Source organism: Musca autumnalis, unplaced genomic scaffold, assembly GCF_047663935.1.
Source record: "Musca autumnalis isolate F117 unplaced genomic scaffold, ASM4766393v1 scaffold_2, whole genome shotgun sequence".
Lineage (NCBI taxonomy): Eukaryota > Metazoa > Arthropoda > Insecta > Diptera > Muscidae > Musca > Musca autumnalis.
In genome coordinates this window covers 49,723,306-49,738,649 of record NW_027411755.1, presented here as the reverse complement: position 1 = coordinate 49,738,649, position 15,344 = coordinate 49,723,306, and the positions used below count along the sequence as shown (strand labels likewise).

General features: G+C 34.8%; 2 protein-coding genes across 10 annotated transcripts in view; both read right to left on the bottom strand.

The window, feature by feature from the left end:
• LOC141393987 (uncharacterized) overlaps positions 1-5,154 on the bottom strand; it is a 402,117-nt gene extending 396,963 nt beyond the window's left edge. For 6 of the 8 annotated variants that reach the window (XM_073967675.1, XM_073967673.1, XM_073967674.1 and 3 more), the window contains exons 1-2: positions 4,769-5,154; positions 460-1,290 (exon numbers count right to left, since the gene is read on the bottom strand). In XM_073967675.1, the coding sequence (XP_073823776.1) occupies positions 460-952 (493 nt within the window). In that variant the 5' untranslated portion in view covers positions 953-1,290; positions 4,769-5,154. Of the gene's footprint in view, positions 1-454; positions 1,291-4,768 lie in introns of all 8 variants that reach the window. The other 2 variants (XM_073967672.1, XM_073967670.1) reach the window with 1 other exon arrangement.
• Positions 5,155-10,840: 5,686 nt separating this feature from the next.
• Positions 10,841-13,996, bottom strand: LOC141393981 (uncharacterized). Of its 2 annotated transcripts, XM_073967664.1 has the most exons (6): positions 13,918-13,979; positions 13,797-13,835; positions 13,393-13,728; positions 12,224-13,299; positions 11,254-11,635; positions 10,841-11,192 (listed from the first exon to the last, which is right to left on the bottom strand). In XM_073967664.1, exons 3-6 carry the CDS (start codon positions 13,513-13,515, stop codon positions 10,953-10,955), a joined length of 1,821 nt encoding a protein of 606 aa, XP_073823765.1. In that variant the 5' UTR covers positions 13,516-13,728; positions 13,797-13,835; positions 13,918-13,979; the 3' UTR covers positions 10,841-10,952. The 2 variants fall into 2 exon arrangements, with proteins under 2 accessions (XP_073823765.1, XP_073823766.1); XM_073967665.1 differs by lacking the exon at positions 13,797-13,835 and having other exon boundaries at positions 13,918-13,996.
• Between the last annotated feature and the right edge of the window lie 1,348 nt (positions 13,997-15,344).

The following is a 15,344-nucleotide window of genomic DNA, read 5'->3' as shown; positions in this document are numbered from 1 at the left end:
GCTAGTGTATGCCTTCCTTCATCTTTGATCCGTCTGCATATATTGCCAGACCGTCTAAAGGAGGTTACCTCCAGCCTAGGCATCTCCGCTCGATACAATTAAAATTAGCTCATGTTAGTTCAATTGGCTATTTAATCCCCTCGCAGTTCTCCTTAGCTATGATGACGTGTTTGAATTTAATTCCATTTAAATTTAAATTCCTTGCCATCTTCCCATGTCCCACACCCATCAAGAAATTATTGGGTGTGGGTGGGTGAATTAAAAAAAAAGTTCGAAATTGTCATTTAATAACCCGCAGAGGGCTATCAATAACACATTAGAGAAAATTAAAACCACATTCAGGTGTTATGCCACCATTATGGCATCAAACAACAACAACATCAACAACAACTAAAACGAAAACAATTACAATCATTCATAAATTCGTAATAAGTTATTAACTAAAGCTACTTACCTTACCTTCAATGCAAACAACATGATCCCTTATTTGTTGAGCAATCTGGGCATCCGTTATGGGTAGCAAATCGATTAAGTCGTAGATGGCATAGATCGATGGATGTACACTTTCGAAACGTTGAATTTCTTGACGTATTGCCAAAGAGTTACTAATTAAAGGTTGTGGTGGTACCGGTGGCGGTGGTGGTGGTACTGCCACGGCATGATGATGATGATGCTGCGGTTGATGTTGGTGATGGTGTGAATGATGTTGTTGCTGTGGTGTTAGATGAGTTGAGGCAACTGCTGTTAATGCTGGTATTGGCGGTAATGCTGGTTGATGATGCACTGCTGCTGCAACAGCAGGTGTGGTAAAATGATGCTGTTGTTGCACCACCACCGCTGACGTTGATGACGATGACGCTGAGAAATGATGATTGTTGTGATGTTGTTGCGGCTGATGTTGATGTTGATTTCTCAACACCGCTGGTGGTGTTTGATTTTGATAATTATTCATGTTTGGGAAATTTTATATGATTCTTTTTGCTTCTTCTTCTTCTTTTGTTATAAACACAACAGATACTTTAACACACAAAACACATTAAAATCTACAAGGCTTTTGCTCAGAATTTTTTAAGCTGCTTTTTTTGGTAAGAACAAGATTTTATGACACTAATTTTCGTTACACAAACTTTTTCTCTTTGGTTACTTTTCTTTTTCTTCTTTTGGATATTATTTCAAACACAGAAACCCACAAAACATAAATATGATTTTATGAGACACCATTTCATTTCTTGAGATTTGACTGACACACAAATTTTAACGCCTACAGCATCTTTTTTGGAAACCAAGAACCTGAAAATAAAGAGAAAATGAAATGAAGTGTTAGAGAATAATTAATGAAGTGAAAAACAGAAAAATATTGTTGCTTCCAATTATTTCATCAAGAAGCAAGGGTACTTACTTACTTAGCTGGCCTTTTACAGAACATTTGTTCCATAAGCCGAACTAAGAAAAAATCTCCTATGGAATAAAAGACTTCCGTAGGGGTCTTCTATAGAATAGAAGACATCCGAAGGCGTCTTCTATAGAATAGAAGACATCTGTAGGGGTCTTCTATAGAATAGAAGACTTCTGTAGGGGTCTTCTATAGAATAGAAGACTTCTGTAGGGGTCTTCTATAGAATAGAAGACATCCGTAGGGGTCTCCTATGGAATAGAAGACATCCGTAGGGGTCTTCTATGGAATAGAAGATATCCGTAGGGGTCTTCTATGGAATAGAAGACATCCGTAGGGTTCTTCTATGGAATAGAAGACATCCGTAGGGGTCTTCTATGGAATAGAAGACATCCGTAGGGTTCTCCTATGGAATAGAAGACATCCGTAGGGGTCTTCCGTAGAGGTCTTCTTCTTCTATATAATAGAAAAACTCCCTAGGGGTCTTCTATAGAATAGAAGAACTCCCTAGGGGTCTTCTATAGAGTAGAAGAACTCCGTAGGGGTCTTCTATAGATTAGAAGAACTCCGTAGGTGTCTTCTATAGAATAGAAGAACTCCCTAGAGGTCTTCTATAGAATAGAAGAACTCAGTAGGGTCTTCTATAGAATAGAAGAACTCCCTAGAGGTCTTCTATAGAATAGAAGAACTCCGTAGGGGTCTTCTATAGAATAGAACTCCGTAGGGGAATTTTATAGAATAGAAGAACTTCGTAGGGGTCTTCTATAGAATAGAGCTCCGTAGGGTTCTTCTATAGAATAGAACTCTTCTATAGAATAGAAGAACTTAGTAAGGGTCTTGAATAGAATAGAAGAACTCCGTACGGGTCTTCTATAGAATAGAAGAACTCCCTAGGGGTCCTCGATAGAGTAGAAGAACTCCGTAGGGGTCTTCTATAGAATAGAAGTACTCCGTAGGGGTCTTCTATAGAATAGAAGTACTCCGTAGGGGTCTTCTATAGAATAGATGTACTCCGTAGGGGTCTTCTTTAGAATAGAAGAACTCCGTAGGTGTCTTCTATAGAATAGAAGAAATCCGTAGGGGTCTTCTATAGAATAGAAGAAATCCGTAGGGGTCTTCTATCGTAGGGTTCTTCTATAGAATACAAGAACTCCGTGGGGGTCTTCTACAGAATAGAAGATCTCCGTAGGGGTCTTCTATAGAATAGAAGAACACCGTAGGGATCTTCTATAGAATAGAAGAACTCCGTAGGGGTCTTCTATACAATAGAAGAACTCCGTAGGGGTCTTCTACAGAATAGAAGAACTACATAGGGGTCTTCTATATAATCGAATAAATCCGTAGGGGTCTTGTATGGAATAGAAGAAATCCGTAGGGGTCTTCTATAGAATAGAAGAACTCCGTAGGGGTCTTCTATAGAATAGAAGAACTCCGTAGGGGTCTTCTATAGAATAGAAGAACTCCGTAGGGGTCTTCTATAGAATTCGGGCACCAAACATAACACTAGGCGTGGATTTTTAACGATTTTTTCTGCCATCCAATCAAGGCAATAGACGTGGATTTTTTATTGATTTTTGCGGCACCCAATCAAGGCAATAGACGTGGATTTTTTATTGATTTTTGCGGCACCCAATCAAGGCAATAGACGCGGATTTTTTATTGATTTTTGCGGCACCCAATCAAGGCAATAGACGTGGATTTTTTATTGATTCTTGCGGCAACCAAACATAACAAAAGGCTTAGATTTTTTAATGAGTTTTGCGGTACCCAAACATAACAGTAGGCTTCGATTTTTTATTGATTTTTTTCTGCGACACAATCATGGCGACAGGCGTGGATTTTTTAATGCTTTTTTTTTTTTTGTGGCACCCAATCCAGGGAATAGGCGGGGATTTTTTACAGATTAATTCTGGCACCCAATCAAGGCAATATACGGGGATTTTTTAATGATTTTTATTTATTATTTATTTGAAATTACCCAATCAAGGCAATAGGCTTGGATTTTTTAATGATTTTTTCTGGCACAAAATCAAGGCAATAGTCGTGGATTCTGAATGATTTCATGTGGCACCCATACATGGCAATAGGCTTGGATTTTTTAATGATTTTTTCTGGCACCCAATCAAGGCAATAGGCGTGAATTTTTTAGTGCTTTTCCTGGCACCCAATGACGGCAGTATACAATTTTTAATAAATTTTATTGAACACTGGAAGGATCCAATATTGGGTGGTAAAGAGAACATCGTTCAGCTACAAAGGCGGCGTTCTAATTCATCTGACCTCTATCTGTAGCATATTCTACCAAGGAGCAGATTCTACCAAGGAGTTGGGAAAAGTCCAGTTTTAATGCCGGTTTAGGGATCGTTTTGTACTTCGTAGAATAGAGTAGGATGGAATTCAACACACACAAAACCGCACTTTTGCAATGTGAACGAATGCCACTTTGAGTTATGTGGTAAAATTCGGTTATAATCCGTATCAGGCTGTGATCTAAACGGCTTAGGTTCTTCAATACATTTCTTAAGGAGATTTGGACCTTTTCATGTCTATATAATTTGGCGTGGTCAAGTAGCAGTTGTTTTCAAGGTATCCTTCGCAACTTTAAAACAAACGAAATATTCAGTGCTGATGGCGGAGCTTCACCTTTCTTATCATAAAATCACTTGTTTAATTCCAATTAGACAAACTAGGTTTTACAGTGAACATTTTTATTGTAGTAAAATAATATATCGTCTGATTAACAACCCTTGGATAATTTAATCACATAACACTGGAATTTAATTGAATGTCAATTAGAATAACATGGATGCATAATAAGCAAGCTGCAGCTGGAGCAATTCGAATGTTTTCATTAAGCTTGGACCAAAATTTTTTTACAGGTAGGTCTCGTCACCTTATTGGGGAAGTTCTACTTCCCGAAATATGGAAAAAGAATACTTCACTGAGATGTTTCTTTTATCTGTACCAAAAACGAAACTTCTTTACAGATCTATAAAAACAACAACAATTTTGATTGTTTACACGGGTCTCACATAAAACACGTTTGATTACAAAAAAAAATTGGCACTTGTAAACACCATTTACCACCTCTCTCTCCCGCTATCGGGCGCTCTGTCACATTTACTCCTTCTCTTTGAACAACAACAACTGACATAATTTTTTTTTGGGGGGGGGTTGCTTTTTCATCTATTTCGCTCTTCTTTATGTTTTTACGTTTTGTTTATGTTTTGTAATCTATTTGCTTCTTGTTTATTTGGAATCATAAGAATTTACATTAATTATCACCGGTTTTTGTAACAAGATAATCATAAATAAATACTTGCTTTATTTAGTTATTATATCCCAATTATGTGGTTTAATAAACAAATATCTTACTTTTTTGTTTTTTGCTTATTGGTTTTTTCTCCTTGTTGTTGCCTAATTTACAGAAATTAACACAAATACAACAAATACATTCACGCACCGCAAAATCCGTAAAATGACACACACGACAACGAACTGATCAATAATAAATATTCGCACATTTAGGTTTTACACAAACATTTTTCTATGAACATTTAATTATTTTTCTTTTATTTATTTGGAAATTGTGACCGCCTGCTTTCTTGTTTGCCTTCGGACGAAGCGAAAAAAAACACAAAAAATCACATAAAATCCGCCGCGTTTAACCGTTTGCAACAATTTTTTTTTTAATTTTTTCGTTTGCCGTACTTCCGCACGTTTGTCTCACTTTGTGAAACTTTTGAAATAAACTAAAAGTCAAAGTTTTGGTTTTGTTTTGTTTTCTTTCTTTCCCACCGAGTACTTGGTAATCGCAACTGGCGAATGAAGGAATAGGAGGACTTTGTGAAATTTTCACGAATGAAGGAATAGGAGGAGAGTGAAATTTTTACGAATGAAGGAATAGGAGGACGGCGAAATTGGTCAACTTAATGGGTCTTTCCATATTCGGATATTGCAATTCTAGTAAGAATAATTGGCCTGTTCCCGTACTTTATAAAGTGGTAAAAGTCGTAAACGATTTTCATATAAATTTTGTGTACGGGAACGCAAAATGTGTAAAAGTGGTAAAAATTGTAAAAACTTTTTAGTTCTGGAACAGAGCTAATATTAAGTTTAGAGGTAACCTCTTAGAGGTAATTTACACGAGGAAACAATGTTTCCTCTAAAACGTGTGTTCCGTTTTGATTCTCATTCGTAATTGCATTTTCAGGGTTGCGCTGTTTAACAAGCGTACCTTTTGAACGGTAGACGTACGTTTTTACATAAAGTTACCAAAAATGATTATCTACCTATTGTACATGAATATTCAAAAAACAATTCTTTGGAAAACTACAAAAAAATATAAATAACCATTCATGAAAAATTCCGTAAAAAGTATTGACACATGAGGGTAAAAAATACCTGTATTACCTGTCGTAAATTGTTAAAAAATGGGTATCAATTCATGAAGTAGGGAAATACCTTACAATAACAATTACAAGAAACATTTTTTTACAACACAAAATAAATAAATTATTATGAAATTATTATTTATTTCTTGCACATATCCATCCAAAAGTGTCTTTTGTACGTTTTTGTACAATCATTTCTACATTCGTTCCCAACACTGACCAATTTTGCGAATGAGAATCAAAACGGAACTCACGTTTTAGAGGAAACAAGGAAACATTGTTTCCTCGTGTAAATGAGCTCTTATGAAATCGAGTGGATTTCAGCTGAGAATTACTTTGCGTATACGTCAAATGAAATCTCATCTGAAAACCATTGGATTTCATTTGACCTTTAATGCTTGGTTTACATTTACATAATTCACTCGATTTCAACTGTCAATTCCTTTGCGTATACGTCACACAGAGGGGAAACAAAGGCCTAAAGTTGCTCAAAACTCAAAACATGAAAATCGTTTTATATGAAAAAATGTTGATAAACGGCAACCAGACTCTTTTCTACATTTGCTATAACCATCCTCGACTTTTTAAGATTAACCAATCCAATGCAGCAGTCGATTGAACTCAGCCATACTGAAAACAAAAAGTAAATTTTCGAAAACTAAGAAATAAGGTGAACATTAAAATGACATTATTTTCGCGAAAATTTATATTTTTCATAATTTTTTGTTTTTGTACAGTTTCCGAACAAGATTAGCATTTAAAATTTTCAGATTGATTTTACATCTTTGCTCTTTAATAATGGTGATACATATCCTCTTTATGCAATTTTTGTATGATAATTTTTAAGATTACTACAATTTCAATAGTGAAAAAGTCTATTTCCCCGTCGTTTCCCGACCATAGTTTCTTCTAATGTTTTATGCGCTTGAGTCTCAAATATCAGATTCAATCATAAAAAATTGCGCATATTTGCGCCATTCCGAAAAAAATCGAATTTTTCTCAACTAAAATATGAAATATTTTTATGTGGAATTGCAAGGTTTACTCACACTAAATTTTGTTCCGCCGTATAACCGGGACTCTTATTTATCAGACTAAACCAACACCTTTCAAATATGTTTGCATTATTCAGAAACATTCACGGCTTTTCTCATGTGAATTGAGAAAAATATAATTTAAGTAAGTTTCAAAAAATAAAATTTGGAATGAAATATATGCATATCGGACTATATATACATCTGTACCGATTTGTTTGAAAATTGGCTCAATGTTTTTTATGCTAGTTCAGGTTGCATGTGTCAAATTTCAGTGATTTTGGTGCATTTTTATCTCACATCAGATGCGAATATATATGGAAGCTGCATCCAAATCTGGACCGATTTTCATTATTTTCTATAGGATTAATCCTTGTACAGAAGATATGCTTTGTGCAAAATTTTATATCAATCCGACTATAAATGAGCTTTCCAGGGCTTTTGATCAAATTTTAACATACATTTCCCCTCTGTGCGTCAATACGAAATATGTATAATGATTTGCCAGTTAAGCCACATTTACATATGTATATGTAACTGGTTCTACAAAACATGTAGAATTTACATCCTCAATTCCGTGGAATATCTAACAAATAAATTTCGTATTTGCCCCAAAATATCTGTTTTAGGTGAAAGTGTAAAGGGACTGATAACCCTTTTGCACTTAATAGGCCGTTTACATATAACAAGGTTAACCCAGTGGGTCTGGGTTTCAAATGTCATTTCCATTGTATATACTTCAAATAAATCCTCATAATGAAGGTTAACCCTGCAAAAAATTATAATATAAACGCCGTATAACAGGGTTTAATAAACTCGCTGGGTTTCAAAAGTCAATTCCATAGCGCAAAGGTCTAATAATAGCTTTGTTCCCGTACTTTTTAATACTTAAACTCGTAAAGGAGAGAAAAATTATTCTCAGAAAAAAGTTTTTTCAAAAATCTTGGGAACGCAAAAATAGAAAAATCGTCAAAAAAGCTGGAACAAATGTCAAATTCGGCATACCAGCCAATCAGACGCTGGCATGCATTTTACTATTTTTAACGCGCTCAAATTTGTCGAGTAAAAAGTTTTGAAAGAGAGCGTCATTCGGCGCCATTTTTGTTTAAAGAGATGGGAACATTTTACAACTTTTTTGTGTACGGGAACGGGGTTATCGGGTAAAATGTGTAATGTCATGTTCACACGAGCGTTTCAATTACGTTGTTTGCCTGTCGAACGACGTGCCCGAATTAACCCGTTTCCACGACACCATTCGTAATTATCAGAAAAATAAACAAAATTTCCTTCATTTTATTTATTTATTTAATAATATTAATATTATAGTAAGGCCATGTTTATATTATAGCCATTTGCAGGGTTAACCTTCTTTATGAGGATTTATTTGAAATATAAGCAATCCAATTGACATTTGAAACCCAGTGGGTTTGTTAAATCCGGTTATATATAAACGTACTATAAATATAATATTAATATGAAAAAAAGACTAGCATTAGCTGTGTTCCTTTACTTACCTGAGGTTACCATTTTTACCATTTTTAACCTGCAAAGCGTTCCTCAACCCCGAAAAGTGGCAAAACTGGAAGCAATTTTTAATAGAGTGGAGAGGGAGCGAAAAAGGCTTTCTCTTCTACCACAGGCTACGAGCAAAATTTCTGCAGGTAAAAAATGGCAGAACTGATTTTTCGACTTTGTTTGACGATTATTTCACAATGAAAAAGAAAATGGACGAAAAACAGAAGAAAAAGTCGAACGCTGACAAAACTAAATTAAAAACTGTGAAATAAAAGACGAAAATTTATTTTTTTATGTTTCTTTTTGACATTGCTGCCAGATCTACCAATTTTCCGTTTCTTTACTTTTCTGGTAAAAATGTTCATGAGAGAGCAATTTTGACACTTTTCTCTTTTACCACCCTTACCATTAAAAAAGTAAAGGAACAAAGCTAATGATTTGCCAGTTAAGCCACATTTACATACATGTAACTGGTTCTACAAAACATGTAGAATTTACATGCTCAATTCCGTGAAATATCTGACAAATAAATTTCGTATTTGCCCCAAAATATCTGTGTTAGGTGAAAGTGTAAAGGGACTGATAACCCTTTTGCACTTAACAGGTTTTAATAAACTCGCTGGGTTTCAAATGTCAATTCCATAGCGCAAAGGTCTAATAATAGCTTTGTTCCCGTACTTTTTAATACTTAAACTCGTAAAAGAGAGAAAAACTATTCTCAGAAAAAAGTTTTTTCAAAAATTTTGGGAACGCAAAAATAGAAAAATCGTCAAAAAAGCTGGAACAAATGTCAAAGCATTTTACTATTTTTAACGCGCTCAAATTTGTCGAGTAAAAAGTTTTTAAAGAGAGCGTCATTCGGCGCCATTTTTTTTAAAGAGAAGTGAACATTTTACAACTTGGAGCAAGTTGAATGTTTTCATTAAGCTCTCATCGGGACCAAATTTTTTTTCACAGGTAGGTCTCGTCACTCTGATCACAAATATATATAACATTTATTGCGGAAGTCCATACTTCCCGAGATATGGGCCTCTGAAGTTCATATTTTTTATATACAAGGCACTGCACTATTCGCTTTTGGAAAAAGGCAATAGAGTGTGCCTTTTATATGCATTTTGCGGACCTCTGTTACACATGACAGGACAGTTGAGTACATGTATTGGTTGTCAAAATCCCAAAACTTGTATGTGTGACGTAGGCGTCCAGACAACTGAAAAGACAGTTGTAAAATTATGAATGAAAATAGCCAATTTCTTTTTGTATTTGTTCATGTTCTTTTGTTTTCAACACATTCCAATTGTTATCTCACTTATTTTTACAAAAATTTGAAAATTTTGTTAACCAGACTGTCTGTGAAAAAATGATGGATAGCTGGGAGACAGCCGACAAATGTATGTGTTAGTAAATCAGAGTTGTATTTGCAGACAGTCCGTCTTGGGTAAACGCCTAGTAAAACCAATTTATGGTGTAAAAGTTTATAAACAGTAAGGGCAAAACCTATAACTTTGCGTGTGCGTATAAAACAACAAAATACATGTATTTCAATTTGAAATACATGCTTTATACCCCGTTTATATATAACCGGATTTAACAAACCGACTGGGTTTTAAATGTCAATTCCATTACTTATATTTCAAACAAATCCTCAAAAAGAAGGTTAACCCTGCAAAAAGCTCTAATATAAACAGCATATTATGGCCTAAAGAGTTTCGTAATTTGGAAGTGATCAATGCCCAACTTTTTTTGGAAGGTGGTGAATATTTTAACAACTTCTTAGTCCTGGAACACAATTAAAACGTACAGTTACATTATACTTTATAGTACGTTTATATATAACCGGATTTAACAAACCCACTTGGTTTCAAATGTCAATTCAGTTGCGTATATGTCAGATAAATCCTCTTAAAGAAGGTTAATCCGCAAAAAGCTATGTTTATATTATTGTTTTGTATTTTTTTAAATCCAGTAGATTGAAAACTGCATGCACGAATACAAAGCAACTGACAATACGACGGAAGTCAGCCAATATCAACTCCCCGTGAGTTTTCTCACCCTATGCTGCCCACTTCATTTTTCACTTTGCATTTTTGTACATCTTTAAGACATTAGAAGCGTGGGTTATTTATGGCATTTTTGGGCATCTCTAAAGACCTTAGGAGCGTGGGTTAATTAATCTATTTTTTTACATATCTGAAGACCCATGCTCCTAGGCTTATTTAAGGCATTTTTGCACATCTCTAAATACCGAAGAAGGGTTCTCGGATTGACCCGGAACCATAGTGTTTCTGCCAGCGGCTGCCAACCCAGCATTGTACTTATGCTTCTACGTAGGTTTAATTGCTGCTACAACAACAACAAGCGTAGGTTATTTAGGTAATTTTTGGACATCTCTAAAGACTTAAGAAGTGTATTATTTGTGGAATAACCATATGGAATGTGGATGCAGAATATAGAATACTGGAGATAAACTCAATAAACTGATGAGAATGAGAATTAGTTTAGCATTTTTGCTAGTCACAGCAGGGGGTCGCGTTTTTAATGTTAAGATGGGATGGGAACAGCTACCGTTTGTTGAAGATAAAATAAAACATTCTTTTTTTACATTTATTTGCATAATTATGTGGTTTGATTTGTTGCGGCTGGTAATGTTGCTGTATTATTGCTGGCTGTAACCAGAGCTGTGGGTCTCTTATAATTGGGCGGTAAATTTCCTGAATACTTTTTACGTTGTGCCTCTTCCCATTCAACAGGATGTGCCTTCTTGCGATGTTGATGCATATTACCATTTGAATTGAATTCTTTCGGACACCAGGGACAACGATGCAAAGGCTTGCCGGTATGGATGGCCATATGGGACTGAAAGAAAATTGGACAATTTTTATGTAATGTTTCTTTTAAAGAATTTCCAAAAGCTTACCTTAAAATTGTCCGCCCTCTTAAATTCCTTTTCACATATGGTACACTTAAAACGATAGGTCATTTCATGGGTTTCATATATGTGTTTCTTAAGGGCTCGCATATTGGGGGAAACCTTTGCACAAACATGACAATTATATTCTTTCCTCTCTGGCGGATGCTTCAGCTCCTTGTGTAGTTTCAAGGTATGTTGACTGGTCAAGATTAGACCGCATATATCACACTTTGCTGTTTTGACGGGTACGATTCCTTCGTGTTTTTCCATATGCTTTTTAAAGTTATGCGAATCGGACAGTGTTTCACCGCATATCTCACAAACTTTGGCATAAATATTTAAATGTACCGCTTTTTGATGTTGATTGAGTATGTATTCATTGGCGTAGCTGGAAGAAGTAATAGAAGAACAAGACCAGCGATATTTAATAACAATAATTTAAAATGTTTTAATGGGAAATTAGTTGTTATAAATGGATAAATGAGAGATACTGATCAGTTCATTTGTTTTGAATCTAGCCTGCCGGCATTTTTCGCGTTGTTCCGAAATTCGATACACAATTTATTGGGAGGAAATTTGAAGATCTCTACAGCCAGGCTGAATTGAAAATTTCCTATGGAAATCTTTATTCAGCCAGGCTGAATTGAAAATTTCGTACCGAAATATTTATTCAGCCAGGCTGAAGTGAAAATTTTATATGGAAATATTTATTCAGCCAGGCTAAATTGAAAATTTCCTATTGAAATATTCAACCAGGCTGAAGTGAAAATTTTCTATGGAAATATTTATTCAGCCAGGCTAAATTGAAAATGTCCTATTGAAATATTTATTCAGCCAGGCTGAAGTGAAAATTTCTTTCCTATTTCCAACAAAAAATTAATATTGTTCTGAGTTTAGATTCGAATGGAGCCACTAAACTGTTCTTGTTCCATCGCTCATCTATTCATTAGTCTTCCAAAACAAAACGCACACATACAATTTACCACATTCATTGCAGGGAAACTTCTTTTCCGACTCCGGTAGATGCGTTAGCTTATGTTTATCCAGTTTATGTTTCAATACAAATTTCTTATCGCATTTATCACAAGCAAATTTCTTCTCTTCATGCATTTTCATATGACCAATCAGGCATATACGTTTTGTTAAAACTTTACCACAAAGATTGCACTTAAAATATTCCGGATCAAGATGGAAATTGATATGATCTACAAGGAGACGACGATTAAAAAATTTCGTAGCACAACACGTGACATAACCTTGTTCATTGTGTTCCTGGCTAAAATGTTGACAGAGTAAGCGAAAACGTTCAAATGTTTTCGAACATTTATCACAAGTAATTTTAAAATGTTCCTGCAGAAATTTATCATATTCGACGCGATTAATTTTTGGAAGTGTTGAAGTTTTGCGATTTGTTGTTGATTCACGTTTTTTGCTGGACTGAGATGTTTTACATGGGGAAGATTTTGTTGAAGGTTTCCTTCTTTTCTTGGACTTAGTTAGTGACTTTTCTTCCTTTTCATTCTCATTGTCGCCATTGTTTCCATCCTTTCCTTTATTTGTCTTCCTTGCTGACGCTTCTTTGCCTTTTTGATTTTTAACTTTATGTATTAAAGGTAAATCATCATCATCACTATCCGTGTTATCACCAGCATCATAATCATTGTCACTATCCTGGGAATCACTACTACTATTGTCATTATATGCCACAGGATCTTGATCATTATCAAATATATCAACAGAATTATCTGAGCTATATCTGTTATCGGCCGCTGTCTCATCATTGCTTTTTGTCATTACTGCAATGAACTCGTCATTTTCTTGTTTAATTTCAATTGGTTCATCCAAATGCTGACCAATTACAATTTCTGGCTCTAGTAAGCTTTTAAGCAAGACATCCTTGGGTTTGGATTCCTCTTGTAGAGGATCTGCTTCGGCTTTTAGTATTAATTTGTTATCATTATGGGTTTGTTCTATGCGCATATAAAATTTGTGAAAATCATACAATTCTTCCCAGCAAAGGTGACAAATACAAGATGTTGGCGGAAGGGATTCCTGAAAAACATAATAAATTACTTTAACTTGTTGTTATTGTGGGTACATTCAGACGAAACTTTTTGTACTACTGATTTATTAAAACAAGCTTACCATTGGCCATAGATGCTTTTCTATTAGCCTTTTTATTTCAAATTCCTGCCACTGTATGGAATCAACTTTTATACATTTCGTTTCATCCTCCAGTTTTGTTTCCAAGCACAGTAAACAATCCATTCTGAGTCTTATATGCTATGATCCTCCTTGTTTAGTAGTTGAAAATGAGTTTATTTTTTCATCAAGCTCTCCGTCGCAAAGAAACATTAACTGTTTTATAGAGCATGCATTTTTTCAATATTGCTCCCCAGGAAACTTTTCCGCATTATAAAATATTCCAACGATTCTACGTCCAGCTTAATTTATGATTTATTAAATTACCACTTTTTCTTCCTAGAAGACAAATAAGAATAGATATAAAACAACTTTTCTATAAACCACTCTTTGTCTTTTGCTCTCACAGTTTGCGTTTACATTTTCACCATATTGTTCTTAATTATCTAATTAATAATTGTTTAATAAATATTTTACAATTAACTTCTAGGACAAAACAAATTTTGCAATTTTATTTTCTTTTCTTACGGAAATAAACAAATTGCTGTTTAGTTCATGTGAATTATTCCCACAAGAGAACGATTGGAACTACTTCATACTTTTGCGTTCATCTAGTTCAAAGTTTGGTCCAAAACCATGATGAAATTATTAGGTGGCGTAAAACGCGGTTTCAATCTGTCAAATTTTTTGTTATTGTGAATAAATTGTATGAAAACGAACATTTTGACATCTTGAAGAACTTTCGGCCAAAACTGAGTTCTTGTTGTGCTACTTACGTGACCTGTAGTGCAATTCTGTAAAGGCGTCCACTTACTAGGCGTTTACACAAAGACAGTATTGGCAAGACAATATCAAAGTTACAAATCATTTTCACCAATACATTCATACTATTCTCTATACATATTTAAAAATTTATAAATGTATTTGTGAAAAAGGTTTGTATTTTTGCAATTGTCTTGCCAATACTGGCATTTGTAAACGCAGGGTTAGGGTTAGGTTTGGGGATGTGCAGCCACTAATTCTGACTGCGTCACTCGGAGAACTTCCGGTCCATTGTGATCATCCAGTAGAAAAAAGCTGCAGGAATAGAGGAGGTGGAAAAGGGGAGGATAGGGGAAGAAATAAAAAGAGTAAGTTGTTAGCAAGGTGAAAGAGCGAATAGATTACAAAAATGTTTAAGAGTGGAGTAATAATTTTAGAGTATGAGAAAATATTTATGTCTAATGGTAGGCAGAATAGTTGAATTATTTTACGCGTTCAGGTTGCGCTGTCCCAGCCACTTCAGGCGTCCACTTACCTATCAGTCTGTCCGACAGCATTTGTGATAGTATGTCTTAATTTTCAAAATTTGAGAATGGAAGTGACTTTTTCAAGACTGCTGAAAATCAAAATAGTTTTAAGTTCAAAATTGGTAAATTGTGGTTATTTTCAAACTGTCAATATAAAGCTGGGTACACATTGTCAGTTTTGAATGACAGCCTTGTTGTTGCTTGCTAGTGTGGCCGTTCATTTTTGTCATTCATCATGCAACCACAAAATATTTTGTGGTTGCTGGATGGTTGGACAGTTATCGATAATTGCAAAAAATCGTCATTCAAAACTGACAATCTGTACTGTACTTAAAAAAAAACATAATAATATTTGTGGAGGAACAAAGAAAAAGTTAAAATTAATTCATTCTTGGAGGAAAATTTCAAGATTTCGAGAATTGACAGAATGCTTTGCTCCAAGTGTTGTCATGCACATATATACAAAAAGGGTTCATCGGCCCGACAGCAAGACTGATAGGTGAGTGGAGGCCTTAACTCACTTTTCGAGTTACCGACAAATATCGGTAGAATTAAAATGCTTATAATTTCGGTAATTAACAATGTTTTTAGATAAGTTAGAGACGTATAAAAAGTAGTCGTATAGTTCTACCGATAACATCATGGTGGAATAAGGTCCCAGCAAAA